Source organism: Callorhinus ursinus, unplaced genomic scaffold, assembly GCF_003265705.2.
Source record: "Callorhinus ursinus isolate GAN/ISIS: 27379988/994484 unplaced genomic scaffold, GSC_fseal_2.0 scaffold3, whole genome shotgun sequence".
In the NCBI taxonomy this organism is placed as follows: Eukaryota; Metazoa; Chordata; class Mammalia; order Carnivora; family Otariidae; genus Callorhinus; species Callorhinus ursinus.
In genome coordinates, this window is record NW_027397065.1 from 546,277 (window position 1) to 563,089 (window position 16,813).

The 16,813-nt window shown below is 34.3% G+C and overlaps 1 protein-coding gene and 1 long non-coding RNA gene across 13 annotated transcripts in view; one reads left to right on the forward strand and one right to left on the reverse strand.

The window, feature by feature from the left end:
- Positions 1-10,665, forward strand: part of LOC112819898 (uncharacterized) — a 64,071-nt gene extending 53,406 nt beyond the window's left edge. The window contains exon 3 of the long non-coding RNA XR_003206993.2: positions 10,393-10,665. This is a non-coding gene — a long non-coding RNA (uncharacterized lncRNA). The remainder of the gene's footprint in view (positions 1-10,392) is intronic.
- Positions 1-16,813, reverse strand: part of SSBP2 (single stranded DNA binding protein 2) — a 286,525-nt gene that overhangs the window by 16,664 nt on the left and 253,048 nt on the right. For 8 of the 12 annotated variants that reach the window (XM_073887546.1, XM_025866724.2, XM_025866725.2 and 5 more), the window contains 4 exons: positions 9,566-9,601; positions 7,677-7,731; positions 4,138-4,208; positions 1,161-1,239 (listed from right to left, as the gene is read on the reverse strand). In XM_073887546.1, the coding sequence (XP_073743647.1) occupies positions 1,161-1,239; positions 4,138-4,208; positions 7,677-7,731; positions 9,566-9,601 (241 nt within the window). The remainder of the gene's footprint in view (positions 1-1,160; positions 1,240-4,137; positions 4,209-7,676; positions 7,732-9,565; positions 9,602-16,813) is intronic. The other 4 variants (XR_012376689.1, XM_073887534.1, XM_073887511.1 and 1 more) reach the window with 2 other exon arrangements.

Sequence of the window (16,813 nt, forward strand, 5' to 3'; positions counted from 1 at the left end):
ATAAAATAAATGTGGTTGTTTTTTGGTTTTGGTTTGGTTTTGCATTCGGCCTGCCCATATACACAGTGTACTGTGTGACCTAGTCAGTTGTGTGCCACTCATCTCTATTTTTTTTTTAAAGATTTTATTTATTTATTTGACAGAGAGAGACACAGCAAGAGAGGGAACACAAGCAGGGGGAGTGGGAGAGGGGAAGCAGGCTTCCCCCTGAGCAGGGAGCCCAATGCGGGGCTCAATCCCAGGACCCTGGGATCATGACCTGAGCCGAAGGCAGCTGCTTTAACGACTGAGCCACCCAGGCGCCCCTCTATTTCTCACTATTGTGAAACGTTTTGTTCGCATTGAAGATATTTGGCTTCATTTGGCAAGAAGGCATAATTTATGAAGTATGTGTCCAACCATTAGTCACAGTACTAGAAATCAGCTTTATCACGAATGCAGAGTATGTGCCACTGTTCTCTCTTAAGAGAATCCTTCAGATTATTCAGAATATGATAACTAATTTTATTTTTATTTATTTTTTATTTTTTTATAAAGATTTTATTTATTTATTTGACAGAGAGAGAGACAGCGAGAGCAGGAACACAAGCAGGGGGAGTGGGAGAGGGAGAAGCAGGTTTCCCGGTGAGCAGGGAGCCCGATGTGGGGCTTGATCCCACAACCCGGGATCATGACCTGAGCCGAAGGCTGATGCTTAACGACTGAGCCACCCAGGCGCCCCACTGATTTTATTTTTAAAAGAGACAAATATTAAAATACAAAGTTAAGAAATTCTTGCAGAGAATATAAGTTCCTCTGAGACTGTCTGTACACCTTCAGAGACAAACCAGTTGGGAAGATACTGTAGTCCTCCAGGTGAGGGATGCATGATTGTGTGCCCAGAGCAGCAGTATCTCCTTTTATCATAAAACACCCAGATTTTGATGGGTTAAAGTAAGCACTTGTGAATAAGAGCTAGGTGAGAACAATTCTACACTTTTGATTTTCAAATGATCTCCAGTCATCATAACCGATATACTGTCAAGTATCAGTCTGAGGTGGAAGTTGAAGCATTTTAAAATAAATTCTTGTGTATGAAAAGCACTATGCAAACTGTAATATCCACTATGTAGAATTAAGGTTTTGTTTTGATTTCTAAACATCAAACTTAATATCCTTACCTAAAGAGCCATTCATGTGATGTGACTCCATTCCTCCTAATCCACCCATGGGACCATCTGACCCGGGGCCCATTGGAAACTATTTAAAAAATGAAGAAAATTACTATGATCACATTGAAAACAACTATTTATCTCAATGTTACATTATCTGTCTTTAACATAAGAATATACTTCCACAATCTATTTTCATTTTCAAGTAATGGAGGTTTTTTTCAGCCGTGTGGATTCTCAAACTAGACCGCCCTACTTCCTTCATACCATCTTCTATAGATTCTGGGAACTTGAGGCTAATCCTCATTCATATCCAAATTTTTCTTCAGATATCTAGAAAGTACATACATTCCAGTGCAAATGAGAAGATAAGCATTCTTTCCTATGCTCTTGGCAGATTTTGCTATTATAAACTAGAGATGATTCTTAAGAAGCTGCTAAAAGTATTGGCTTGTTAATAAGAATAATTCAACATTCTTATGCCAACATTAACATTTTTCTTAGCAGACAATCTATCTTTGTTCAAATGGACATAATAAATAATTTCATCTTGCAGGTTAAGTACATTTGGCTCCTTGGGGACAGCTCAATATAGTTAATTCTTGGCAGTCTCAACCATGTCAGTTCAATGACAATTGGACCTTCTATAACAGTTATACTTAACATTTTTTTTTAAAGTAGTGGGATTATTTTATTTTCAGTTGGAAGCCCAGTACAAAAGAGATGTGAGCTGATATACTGTGGTAGAGCAGGTGGAGAGGCCACGGCCTGTCCACTCAGTCTTTTCCTTATCTCCCTGGAATACTCCTGAGGAAATCTAAACCCCTTTGAAGACAAGTTATCTATAATTATCTTGTGTTTACAGTTAAAATAGCCTATTAAAAAACACTTGCTCTTAAAATTTCCCATGCCAAAATCATTTCTTTCATGTCGTATGGTACAGAATACTGAATGTGGTGTGTATGTATGTGCATATTTATGTGTGTAGATGAGGCGGTGCTGTTTATTAGTCATACAGGCTTTTGGGAGAAAAACAATTGCCCTCAGCAGACAACATGTAATTGTATATAATCTATAATCTATATCATCTATCTATCTATCTATCATCTATCTATCTATCTATTTCTATTTGTTTGGAAATAAGATGGCTTTCCATCACTGGGATCATACAAACCACATGCCTGTACATTTTCCCAGGATAATGCCTAAAATTTTGTTGCCTTAAAGCATATAGATTGATTTTCAATAAACAACCTAGAATATATGTGTGTGTGTGTGTGTGTGTGTGTGTGTGTGTATTTGTATGTACGTATATACCTTAAGCGATAGCTTAAAGAAATTAACTTTGAACTTAACTGTTTTATTCAGCTTTTCCCAAAAGCACTGTTTAGATCTGGGCTGAGAAACCTATGTTGGTAAGGCCAAGACCCTCTGAACTTACTTGGTACGGTCCTTTTATCTGGCCTCTACAGTGTTTTCAAAGACACGAAGACTATTGGTCTGTATGCTTGAAGCATAAAACTGCAGGCCTAGCCCTCAGCAGGCATTTGCTTTTACTACCTCTGGCAGAGATGAATGACATTTGAAAAAATGACACGTTCAGCTTCTACTTTTCTTGGATCTCTTATCTTTGTATCGAGTTAGAGGACCAGAATGGAACATACTTGGATGATATCAGCTTAGCTGCCCACAGAAATGTCTTCAGTACCATATGCTCTGGGTTTCCTCTCTCACTCCCTCCATTTCAAATATCAAGTTCTAAGATATGAAATTGCACTATGAAGAGCTTTTCTGTATTTTTGCTGAATTTCTAAAATGAACATTGTTCATTATCATATTCAATGTTCATTACGATCACTGTGGAAACACCTTTTAGACATTACTCATAGGAAATTGTTTCTTTTTTCCTGAAAACCAATTTATTTGATTATATAAAGAGAAGAGTGCTAACTGAAGCAGTACTGCTTAACAGAAATAATATGCAAGTCGCAAATGCAAACTTACATAAGTAAATTCAGATTTACTAGCAGCCATGTTTAAAAAGTAAAAAGAAACAGGTTAAGTTAATTTTAATATATATTTTATTTATCCTACTTATCAAAATGATCATTTCAACATGTAGTCCATATAAAAATTTTAATGAAATATTTTACATTATTTTTTCATACTAACTCCTCAAAGTCTAGCGTGTATTTTATATTTACAACACACTTTAATTGGGACTGTCCATATTTCAAGTATCATAATAGTGGATGGATTTGTTGTCTTCACTGCTAGGAAACTCAATTATAATAATTATTTCAATCCTGTTTTTTGGTATACTTATGGAAAATTCCTTTTATGTCTTCTGATTTTTATTTCATTTTCGTGACCTTATATTGATATATATGTGTATATACCGTTATAAGTATTTTTTGTTAATATGTAGGTCTTATAGATAAATATTTTTCTGTAAGCTTTTATGGAAAAATCACAACCATATGCTTTATTAAGAACACCCAAATTCTTTATGTAGACCTGCCTCATTTCCATATTTAAACTCCAGATTTCAAAAATCTAAAGAAAAACAAGGATATCCAACTTCCTAATTTATTTCAAGTTTATCAGGATAAAAGAAATAAACAACCACAATGAAAAAATTAGTGATGCTAAAAATTAGGTTAATATAAATGATTATATATTACCTGTCATTTTCAAATAGTATTATTCAGTATGTAAGATTTGAGATAAAACTATGCACCAACATTTTATAATTGATTAAGTTCAGTTTTACATTTAAGTTATATTGATATGAAATCTTTTGTTATATATTTTATGTATTATGTTTTTTTCAACCCAGAATATAGAAAGGATTTGATTTTTTGGGGGTATCTAATAAGTTCCTAGATAATAAAACAGAAAGCTTATATAGTATCTAGGAAATGGAATGCACTTAGAGTTTGAGCCTTCAGATACATTCCAAAATTTATTAAAAATTCATATTTACATTAGGCCTGTTAGGTCCAGGAGGTACTGCATTCATTAAAGTATACATGTTGTCTCCAGAGTTGGTTGAATCTGAAACAAAATATTACTTAATTAATATCTTTCTTTATAATTTACACCCAAGTCAACACAAAGTAATAATCAAAGATGATCTGCACACATATACATATTAATAGCTGCAGCAATTGAAATAGTTATTACTAATGTTCAGAAACAAATACTTGTAAGTCGTTTTCCACCTAAGAGATTATCATTCTATGGTTGTAAATGGGAATATTTTCATAATATATTAGGAGTAATCACTTGAATAATTCAGGTCAAAAGGAACATTACTTTAAAAATCTAAAAAATTACAGTAAAGTCTTTCTTTTTTTAAAAAAACATGGATATTTTGAGACTTCACTGTGGAATTTATATGTATAAATATAACAAAAAATCTCTTAAAATTCAGATTCAGTAGCTTTTCAGTTTTCATTATTTCCTTAGGCTTCTTATATACCAATTTAAAAAGTTTATTTATCTAATAATTATTAATAGCTGGTGGAATATCTTTGCTTAATTCTAAAAGAAAGAATATAGGACAAGACTATAAAATTGGAATGAAAATTTCTCTTGCTTGAAGTAAAAGCCAGCTTCTTCCAGTACAACTTTTGATGAAGTTTTTTTTCATTCATTTTATTCTTGATTCATTATAGTAAAAATAACTATAGTGTATATCCATATAAAAATATGTAACATTTTATAATATTTTTAAAAATTTACATTTCATATCTATTAGCTAATTCTAATTAAGTCTCTGAGTACATGTGTTTTTATAACATATTACCTGGAGTGAAAGGCCATATATTTTACATTTAGGAAATGTTTTTCTATTTTCCCACAATTATACAGTTTTCTTAAATATAATGTATTGGGCCTCTCTATTCTGAAAAAAAATGTGTTTCAAATATTTTGTACTGATTCAAGGTAGAAGATAAAAATAATTTGCTTTCTCATGGCAATAAACATAGAATAAGAATTGGGCAACTACTTTTCCTTTTATTTTGTAATTGCTTAGTAGACATTAAAAAGTTTATTATTTTAGTGTGTACCACTTAGAGAGTAGGTTTAATGTCATTTATCAGTTGTTTGTAAAGTGATCCACAAATCTAAATATTATTTTTCACATCTAGATTAATATATCATAGTGCTGAAAAAGCTGAAATGCCCACCTCAGATCTTTATTTGCTTATACTAAGTAAGTAAGTAAGTAAGTAAGGCCCCAATCTACTTTTGTGGCCTTCACTGTTTTTACATCCTTATGTACATTATACTCCTGTCAACCCAGGCTGCTGGTTCTTTCCCTCATATGATCAACCTTTTAAATCTCCGTATTTTTGTTCTACTTCCTCCAAGGATCTTCTGTCCAGTCTCCATCTACTAAAATTCCACTCATTACTCCAGGCCTACCTCTTACATGAAATTTTGTTTTCTGATACTTCCAAATTCATGAATGCACCCCCATCACTGAATTCCACTTTGCATTCTAGTTAATATTTTGTCTTATTCTTCCCTTCTGCTTCCAACAAGGTTATAATAAGTTCATTGAGAGAAGGAAAGATATCATGTCTTATATTGTGTGCCACAGACAACAAATATCTGCTAACTGAGATTTAACTAATGGAAAACACTTTATCCCATAAAAATGTATCTTTTAGAAAATCTTGGATTGCTTTAAACAGGAAATCTTCAAATGGTTTTTCATCTTTATTAGACTTACTAATTTTTTAAACTAATTTTAGTAATTTGGAAAAAATGTGCTATATACCTTAAATATGTAGAAAGAAAAATAAATTTATTATTCTTAATACCAATCAAAAACATAATTTCATCTAAAAAACTCAGAGGAATAAGGTTGGCATTTTCTAGAAAATATCTGACTTCTTTTTATATACAGAGAAACTTTATAATAAAGTATATCTTCTGGCCACCTATTTTTTGGGGGGAGGGTATTGGCTTCATTGCACAAGGCTAGGAAGACATACTGGTGGCAATTTCTGGCTTGAAAAGATAGAATGTAATGAGATTACTTGTCACCTGCAAAGTTTAGCAGTTTCTCCAAAAAATTTCCCTAGATTACAGTGGTGTTTATTAATCACATGCTACCTTCATAAATTAAACATTTAACTTCCCCCACACAAGAATGCAAATGTGGGCAATATGTTCAATTCACATAATTCTATCTTGAATGAATTCTGTTTCACCTCAGTGAAGATGCTCTGAGGAGAGAAACCCATGAAATATTTATGATATATTCCAAAGAGTTAGTGAAGCAAAGCAAAATTTTGTGTTAATTATCAAATTGACACTTTTTCAGAATGAAAAAGATTCAAAACTTAAAAATTACTATTTATTGGTATGATTAATATTTAATTTCAAACTTCCAAACATCTTAGATTTCAACAAACCAGCTAAGAACATATGAATTGAACAGTGCAACATAATTAAAAATTTTTCCTAATCATAAAAGTTTCCCATCTCTTTTGTTACCCAGATGTTAACATTGATAAAGTCCTAGCTATTTCTTTGTTTTCTACTTTCTACATTTCTGTGTTATACATATTTTAAAATAATAATTGGGATCATATTGTATTAAATCATGAACATTTATTCTCCATTAAATTCTTTGATTATAATTTTAATGGCTACATTATATTCCATAAAAAATTAATTTATTAACGTCACTAAAATTGGATTAGGTTTGAAGGTTGTATCTACTATTTCACTATTAATTATAACAAATGAGTACCCCCCCACATAAATCTTGGGTTGTATCACTAATCATTTCTCAGAGAAGGATTATAGAGTAAGTGGTATGAACTTTTTCATGGCTCTTGATACATGTTGCCAGAGCTGTTTCTAGGAGGGCTGAACCAATGTCAACTCCCACCATTAGAGTCCTCAAGAAACAACACATTTAATAGTCTATATTAAAGTCTCGAAAAGAAAGGATAAAGCTATTTAAAATCATCATATGAAATGATGATAGAAATATTGAGGTATTTTAGTTTACCAAGATTAAAAGAAAAAAAAACTTCCTCCACTACATAGTGAATCTATTAGCTAATAAATCCATATGGACGTGTAAATATATCTATACCCATCTTAGTAAATAATGGTGGGTCTGATTAAACCTAATGGATCCATGTATTTCAAATGTTACTTACTTATGCAGAATTTTTCTAAGTTTTGAGATTTGGATTTTTTTCACAGTCTCAAAGAATCTTTTTGTCAGATAAATTATTGGGCAATTCATATAGATTAACACCATTTTTATCCTGATTATATCTGTTACCCACACAACAAGAATTTTCTACATGCTTAAAGTAATTGGACAATAGTTATTTAAGAACCCTGTTTCTTCCTACTTGCTACCTCTAGTCTACTTCTGTTACCATCAATGAGATAATGAATACTACTAACATTCTGTCATCACAATTTTTATATTTTGTAATTTATTCTAATAATCAAATGCCCATGTGACTAGTGTGATTACAATACCTGCTGGACTAGGCATGATGGGTGTTCCTGGTGGCCCTCCACCTCCTGGAGGACCCTAAATAATTATACAAAATTTCAGTAAAAATAAGGCACTTCATTAAACAGTATAAGGAAAAACAGAAGAAGAGTTAGACTTATCTATAATAATCCAATTTGAAAATCACAAAGGAAATATATTTTCTCCATAATTTATTTTCTTTGAACGCACAGTCATTTCAATATTATGCAAAATATAATTTAGCTTAAATATGTTAAGACTGTTTTGACAAGTTTCCAAAAACAATGAGCCGGTAACACTGATTTATTATTCATGACTTAATCACATCAGGTATAATGAGGTTAAGGAGAAGCCATTTATTGGGGCCTTTACAAATCCATAAAACAGCATCATTCATGTATATTTGTGATTTAGTTTATTGTAATTCTCTTATGTTTCGTATCATGGTTTTTTATAGGAAGCTAAAAACTCAAAGATACTCATATGTTTAAAAAAATACACTGATGTATTTCTCCATTGGTATCAACTATAACACTTCTAGAGTATTGAACCTTCTGCTATCACGTCAGTTAGAAATGAGAGGCAATGCTGACTAATGCTGTGGGTTACTAATCAATCTGAAATGGAAATTAGGTGATTCTAAGGTTAATTCAGTTATTTCAGATAACCAAAATGGATAATTCAGGGAAAGGGTTTTAGAATTTTTCAGATGTACCATAATTAATCTGGGTAAATTACTAAGTGGATAAATTTGTACTTCATTCTGAATGTGCAGACAGAGCCCACTAATTATTTCAAATTTTATATATATATATTTGCTATTTAATAAGCAACTTAAATTTTGTTTCAGATAAAAGTCTATAATTTCATAAAACCATATATTAGGCTTATTCTCAAGGATTTAAGAAAAAAATAGGTTTTACCCACATGTTCTTACTTTCATTTTTGCTTCATAGGGAATGCGAAAAAAGTTAGACTTTCTTAAGTTTGTACAGCTTAAGAGGACACTGAGCACTAAGTTCACAGGTTCAAAACAGTGTGTGCTTTTTTTTTACTATGTTCATAAAACATTATTTCTACGGAGAGTAAAATGCTCATTCATCTTCTTAAGCCCTCCTCTTTTCCTACCCCAGTTAGCCACCACCTCTGAAATTTCTTTAGGAAAGATTTTCCTTTTTACCATTTTATCTTTGCTCTTCTGATAGGCATTTACTCCTAAATATTCTAACAATGTATCTTCCAGGGTGGCCTTGAGATGTAGCAAGGATTATAATGTAATGATGGTTAAAAGGTCATTTGTAAGTTCAAGAAGTCAGGTAAAATCTGCTAATTTGACTTTAGGTGTATGTGCATTAGTGGAAAATTTTAACATGTACTAAATAATACTAAATAATAATAAGAAAAATAAGTGTTTCTAATTTCTAAGCATAAAAAAACCCTCAAAAGCCCCTCCCCCCAAATTACTAGTCATTATTCTGATTCCCTTTGTGATCAGGAAAAAGTTTAATGTCTTCCTCAACTTTGTGTGTGGTGAGTGGGGTGAGGGAGGGGGTGTAGACTATTCTCCTGGAGAACTGCAAATTCAAGCTTATCCTTGTGTAACTGGGGATGGCTTTCTTCATGATTGGACAGAGTGTATTGTATTGGTTTACAGAAACATATGCTAAAGTAAAACACAGTACTCTGGGCAATTTTGGCCAGACTGATAACTGTTTCACTAATGAACATCAACATATGTAGTGAGGTTGGCAGACGAAAAACTCAATACGTATCAGATGTTCACTTCTTGGCCAATACACAGGGGCTCTTCTTAACATCTGGACAAGTATTTCATTGCCCAAATAAAACATAACATCAAATCTTATGAGCAAACAATCCCAAATGTACTTACTACATAATTCCCAGGAGATGCTGAAGAGTATGGTATCTGGAACATGAATAGGACAAAGAAATATATATTTTGATTCATGTGATAGTATGGAGACTTACCTAAAATGAATCTATTTTCTGACTTTTATCAAGTTTTACAATGTATCACAAAGGATGGTAAAGAAAAAAAAGAATAGAGGCATTTATGTCTGTCTGAGTGCTAGAAAAATGAATAAATGCAACATTATCTTGAATTTATAAAAAGAGTGGATTTAGGTCAAGAGGAATTTAGACAGAATTACAGCCTCAAGTTATACTCGTTTCAGGGCAGTTGTACTCACTGCTTGATGCTAATGACACTTATTCTGTAATTAGAAAGATATATATTTGTGCAGCTAAAAACCAGAAACGAGAGTTTTCAAATTAATAGCTATTACAGATGCAACTCCTAATTTATGTGCATTCTGGGATGTGTTATTATTATTTTTAAGATAGGTTTCAGGCTAGTACATTCATGTGATACGGGTCAATACTTGATCTGCAGGCTTCATATTTTCCCCCTTTCTTTTCTAATTAGCTACTAGAAAATAATATAATAAATGTATAAGATTTTGTTAATATAAGACTCCAAAAACTATTAATTTGTGGGGATCAGATATGGCTAACAAATTCTTTCCTTTCAAATCAAGCTCTTAACCCAACTCTTTTTTAGAGATTGCAGAGTATTAATACAACATCGCCAACATAATTTAAGAAATGAAAACTAGGAAACAGATATTTAAAACTAGGCCCTTGAGTGTGGATTATTAATAAAGAGAGCTAAATCCAAATATTTTCTTTTTTTCACAGAAGCTCACTAGCTCACTTGTATGAAGATTCTGCATATCCAGAGCAGATATTTTTGCCTTATTCTGGAAAAAGCCAACAAACTACTACCTTCTTTGAGGCAGACAGCCAGAATTGGACCATTCGAATAGTGAAAAGATGATAGTGTCTTTACCCTAAACCCCCTCTCTACCTCAACACCTTCCATATAATTAAACATAAAAATAATGTGAAACTTTAAAGTAAGAAGAAGGAAGTATAATGAAGTTATAATTTTCCTTTAATGAATAATTCTTTAATTTGAGGGGAAAATATTTAATATTAAGTTATTTGAAAATTCTCTCCTTGTTGTTTGGTGTCCATGCTTTGCCGTAAGCACAGACCACGTGCCCCTGAGGCCCCTGCTTGGTCTGCCTACGGGAAATTCAGCCCTGCAGATGGTCATTACCAGCCTGCCCAGCATCACTAATGATGAGGATTACATCCACTAGGAGCACTGAGATCCTGATGGCCGGTATACACTTACTAAACTCGGTAATTGAATACAACTTTGCTCTCCTGGGCCCCTTTCAGTTCAGGATCTACCATCCATCTTCTCCTTCTTCTTTTAAACATGTGCATTTGCTCCCTCCAAATCACCACCTTATCTGTTGGCTCCAATTTTCATCTCCTTATAACTTTAGCATCTGGCCATGTTCTTCTACCTCTCTCTAGTGCCTACCATCATTCTTCACCAACTTCAAAATATGATCTAACCACCCCTTAAATCTTTGGCATTTAGGGGCACCTGTGTGGCTCAGTTGGTTAAACATCCAACTCTTGATCTCAGCTCAAGTCTTGATCTCAGGGTCATGAGTTCAAGCCCTGCGTGAGTTCAAGTCCTGAGTTCCAATAAATTTTTGGAATATATACTTCACTGCCTTCCTTCACTTTATAATATACTTCCTTCTCCTCCATTTGTGAGTATGACCACATCCTAGAACTCTTTACAGAGATCTAAACAACTCCCTTGCCTGACACTTTTTTATTCCTCATGACACTCACAAATATTCTATATTCCAACCAGAATCTTCTTCCATCACAATTCCTCCATGTTTATTAAGTCCATTATTTCCCTACTAAATTGCCTCTGCCCCTCCCCTACACCACTGTTGGCTTTTTGTTTCTCTCTCCAGTATTTTAAATTCATTATCCTAAAGCCTACTTTGTTGTTGTTGTTGTTTTTAAAGATTTTATTTATTTATTTGAGAGAAAGAGAGAACGGGAGTGAGCATGAGGTGGGGTGAAGGGGGGGCAGAGGGAGAAGCAGACTCCTGGCTGAGCAGGGAGCCGGAGGACATGAGGCTCCTCAATCCCAGGACCCTGGGATCATGACCTGAGCTGAAGGCAGCCACTTAACCGACTGAGCCACCCAGGTGCTCCAAGCCTACTTTGTTAATTTCCATCTCTTTGATCAACCCCTAGCCACCTTTTCTGTTTCACAGTAGAGATTTCCTGGAGAGAAACACAAAACAAGGGACAAGGTCCAAAATATAATCATGTTCTCCAATGTCAACCTACTCTTCACTAATATCTGGAAGCATTTTGGCTTGGCCTTCATGGAAGCCTGAAGCATTCTAGTGGTGTGCCAGTAAACCCAATGAACTCAGGGAAGGAAAAGGTCCCAATTTGTAGCATTTGCCAATTTATGTGGTGTGAATATTCCCACATGGAAGATTTCAAGCTACCAATGATTTAACAATTAGCTCAAAAAATTCTTGAATAATTCACAACTGACTTTCCTGAGCTGGCTTTCATGATGATTATAAAATCCAGAGTTGGTAGTTGGCCCTTTTTCATAGGTTAAAGCTATCAAATTCTTGCTATATTTTCATCTTCAATTCAACACTCCTATTAATAGATTAGCATTTTCATCCATTCATCCAGGTAGAAAAAAGATAATCGTTCTGTTTGTTTCCAAAGCTAGCCCCTCCCAACCACCTCATTCTCCTGAGTCCTTGCTCTTTTTTTAGTTTCTGATTTCTCCCTCTTCATGATTCCTTTAAACACAGTTAAATATCATAAACATTTAAAAATACTTAAATTTGTTACTTCATCTAGTTCAATTTCTTTCCATGTGTCCTGTCAAGCTCTTGGCTTACACTCACTGCTTCTACTTCATATTCTTTGATGCCCTCATTAAAAGAGAAAGAACATTTGGGTTCCTACCCCTAGTAGCACTTCAATGAACCTTTACTCTTGAAAGTCACCAGTAGCATCTGACAGCCTAGTGTGAGAGACATAAAATATAACAATATAGGTAGAAGAACTATGTGGGTACAGAAGATATTTGAGCTGGGTAGCTGACTTACAGAGAGTAAATGATCACCAGAAAGACAAAGTGAAGGATCAGCATGAAAGAAAGAAAGAAAGAAAGAAAGAAAGAAAGAAAGAAAGAAAGAAAGAAAGAAAGAAAGAGAAAGAAAGAAGAAAGGAAGAAAGAAAGGGAGGGAGAAAGAGAGAAAGAAAGAGAGAAAGAAAGGGAGGGAGAAAGAGAGGGAGAAAGAAAGAAAATATTAAAGTATATGGTTTATTAGGGAAATGGTATATAATCTTACACAGCTGGTACAGTGTTGTACTTATAGGAAATTGAAATAAATGATAAGCACATATGGTCAGACTGTGAATGAATTTATGCTGCAGGAAATAGGGAGTCACCGGTTTTAGAGAGACATGTTCAAATTTATGTATTAGTAAGATAACCCTAGTTCATCATGAAATATGAATACAAGTTAGGAGTCTATTGCAAAAGGTCTAGGCAAGAGATTACAGTGGTGTAGGCAGTGCTGATTAAGGTAAGTAGGAGTAAGAAAATTTGAAGGACTTTTCACAAATGTACTCGGCAGGGCATGGTGACAAACTGGGTGTGGTGGAGAGGGAAGGCAGAAGTTAAGGCAATTCCTAGCTTTCCAACTTGGTGAGTGGGTGAATGATGGTGCTACTAATTTATATGTAAGGAATTCAGGAAGGGGGGCAAGTTTGGGGAAATATCCAACATGTTGAATTTGAAGGCACTAGTAGACAGTGAGGTTTATCTGATCAACAGATATTTAGAAATATACATCAAGAATTTAGTACAGATTAGGACTAGAGATAAAACTTCAAATGAATACATTTCCATTTTGTGCTGGGCACAACACTTGATCTAGTATTCTATTAGATTGAGCAGAAGATTTAACATTCCAAACAAAGCTCCCTGTCTACCCTCTAAACCTCCTTCTTCTCTTATATTTCTAGCGGAGTTTGTGTTATTCCCATTATCCCTAATATTAGTTAATTCAAAGACTTGAAATCACCTTCCACTTTTTCTTTCTCTTTATCACCAAATCAAAGGTCACCAAGTGTTTTTGATTTTATGTGTGAAATGCATCCCCGTCATTCCTTTGATCACCACTGTACTTCAGGTTCTGATAACATTTTATAAAATCCATTACTATAATCTCCTAATGTCATTTCCCCATTGCATCCATTTTATAGACTATCTTCCTAAAATATAGTTCTCTCAGGGCGCCTGGGTGGCTCAGTCATTAAGCGTCTGCCTTCGGCTCAGGTCGTGATCTCAGGGTCCTGGGATCAAGCCCTGCATCGGGCTCCCTGCTCCACGGGGAGCCTGCTTCTCCCTCTCCCCCTCCCCTTGCTTGTGTTCCCTCTCTCGCTGTGTCTCTCTCTGTCAAATAAATAAATAAATAAATAAATAAATAAATAAATAAAATCTTAAAAAAATAAAATATAGCTCTCTTCCACACAGATGACACAGTTCAGATTTCTCCATTCAAGAGCCCTATACACATCATGGTCCTCTTTTCCTCTTTTCTGCTTTGTCACTTTCTATGCCTTCCCAGGCAATCTGTCCCCCTAGCCACTAGCAGTCTAATGATTTTTCCTCAAACATTTCCTGCATTTCCCCTTTTATTTTTGTCCAAGCTTTTCTCCACCTCTAGTGTCCATGTTCTCCCAATGTAATTAATCTCCTCCTGCCCCTCTCCAGACTCCATAGAAAATATCTATTAACATGAACTGAAAGATGAAAACACAGATGTAGAAGATAAGCAAGATCAGAGAGCTAAAAGATCAGAATCATAGAATTAAAAGAATTTTTTATTTGTCAGCTGAGAAAATTAAGGGCCATATATACTGTCTGGTTTAAGCTAGACAGATAATTCAAGAGCTATGACCAATAATTCAAATATTCTGAAATATTCTGACTCCTGACATCCATGACAATGGTGCTGTAGCAAGGGGAAGAGCAGAGTAGCTAGAAATTTTGGTTTCTTTTCTTAAAAATGGTTAGTAACATTCTTCAACTGTGAAGTTTAAAACTACCTTAGAAGCTACTGGTTTACTAGAAACCAGGGAAGGCAATATCAAGACACCCTCTGTGCCAGTGTAATGTTGAAAATATTCTATTATTTTTTAGTGCTTTTTTTTTAATGAGCATATATTTGTACAGAGCAAAGCCTATCTGGAGTAAGATATTTGTATTTCCTTTGGGCTTAATCATTACAATAGACTGTCATTTTTTTCTTTAAAGGAGTTTCTTTTTCCTGTCACGTTAGTGAGTTGATGAATACAATGCTCTATTGGACATCTGTAGCTTTTGCTTATCCCCTCTTCTGCTAACAACTCCTTGAATTTTCTTTGGTGAACCATACCTCTTATTTTTCCATGTGGTTTGGGTGGGGCTCGGGTGTGGGCCTGTGTGACCCTGGCCAGGCTGAAAGAGTATTGTAACCTCAGGTCATAATTCATGAATGAGCATATGACCAAGTTAAACAAATCTAGTTCAGTTAGTTATGCCCAATTCCTATGCTTAAGTGATAAAGAGTTGTGCTTTTTTGTACTGAACTGAGAGCTCTGAGGATACATATCTGGAATTCCACACAGTCTTCCTGTCATGGCAAGGAAAAAAGGTAAGCGATAGAGACTGGGTCCTGATGACATTATCTAGATCCTTGGAATCAAATGCGTCCCAAAGCAAATTTATATCTGGACTTTTCAGATACATAATCCAGGAATATTCCCTCAATATGAGCCTAGTCTGGTTGTTTTTCTGTACCTTGTAATCAAAAGTGTCCCCAGACAAAGATAATTAAGATATTTTCAGTAATAGTGCTTGCTACTTAATGATGAGAATGTGCTATACAGGTAACCCAAGTGCCCAGTTCTTTTGAAAGATATAAACAAGAAAAAAATCATTGTCGGATTTGTAAATAAATTTCCAAAGAAGAATCTGAGGCCAATATTGTAATGTTCAGGTCGAATGAAGTTAAAACTAAAAATCATACTTTTATTCTGAATTAAAATTACTAATTTGTCCTTAAAAATGTTTCTTCTATGTCCCATGTAAAAGGGTGCCAAAATTTTTTGATTAAAATACTTTTACATTACAAAACTGTGGATTGATAAAGATGCAGCAAATAAATAAATAAATATATTGTACATAATGGTAGGCAGATTTTTTATTTTCAAAGAAGTGAAAAGCAGAAAGTCTAGAATAAACCCTGTGTTGGATTGAAACTGAAGCACTGGTGGGTACTCATGGTTTTAATACATAATGATAGATACAGAAAGATATAGATGTGTATGGATATGTGCATGAACATACATCTAAATCCTAGTTATGTTGGTTGAGAGGCTCTAGAAGCTATATCACTCTGATAGGTTCTAAATACCACTCTCCACTAAAAGGAACCATGGCTCCTTAAAGAAATGGCTGTTTCAGGGCTAACACTGGGAAAATTTAGGATGAGCTTCAAGTGCTCAAAGAATAATGGAGACATGTCAAAAGGACAAATGAGGACACCTGGGTGCTCCATTGGTTAAGTGTCTGCTTTCAACTCAGGTCATGATCCCAGGGTTCCTGGGACGGAGTCCCGCATTGGGCTCCCTGCTGAGCGGAGAGTCTCCCTTCCCTCCGCTCACCACCCCCACTTGTGATCTCTCTCCCAAACAAATAAATAAAATCTTAAAAACAAACAAACAAAAACAAAACAAAACAAAAAACAGACAAATGATTCAGCTTGAAAGGGTTCCTATTGGCTAAATCTGGAATGATCTTAGCATCAAAAATCCATTGAATAAAATAAAAGTCCACAAGTACATCTGATATACATGAATGAATGGACAAGAAAGAAAAACTCTTTGTTATAGTAGAGAGTCAACTAATAAATGGAGAAGGAAAGACAGAATTAGAAATCAGCCATTTGGCAATCAACATAGCAAAAAAACCAGTTTGGGCAAGAGTCATCAATAGATACCAAACGTAGCAGATGAATGTATGAGGAAGAAGAGGATATCTACTGTAGTTTCAAAGTATGTCTCCACAAGTTAATAATTAAAAAGGAAAAACAGCAATTTTACAGTACAGAAGCCTGACAAGCACCACCCTTAACTAAAGGATCAAAGT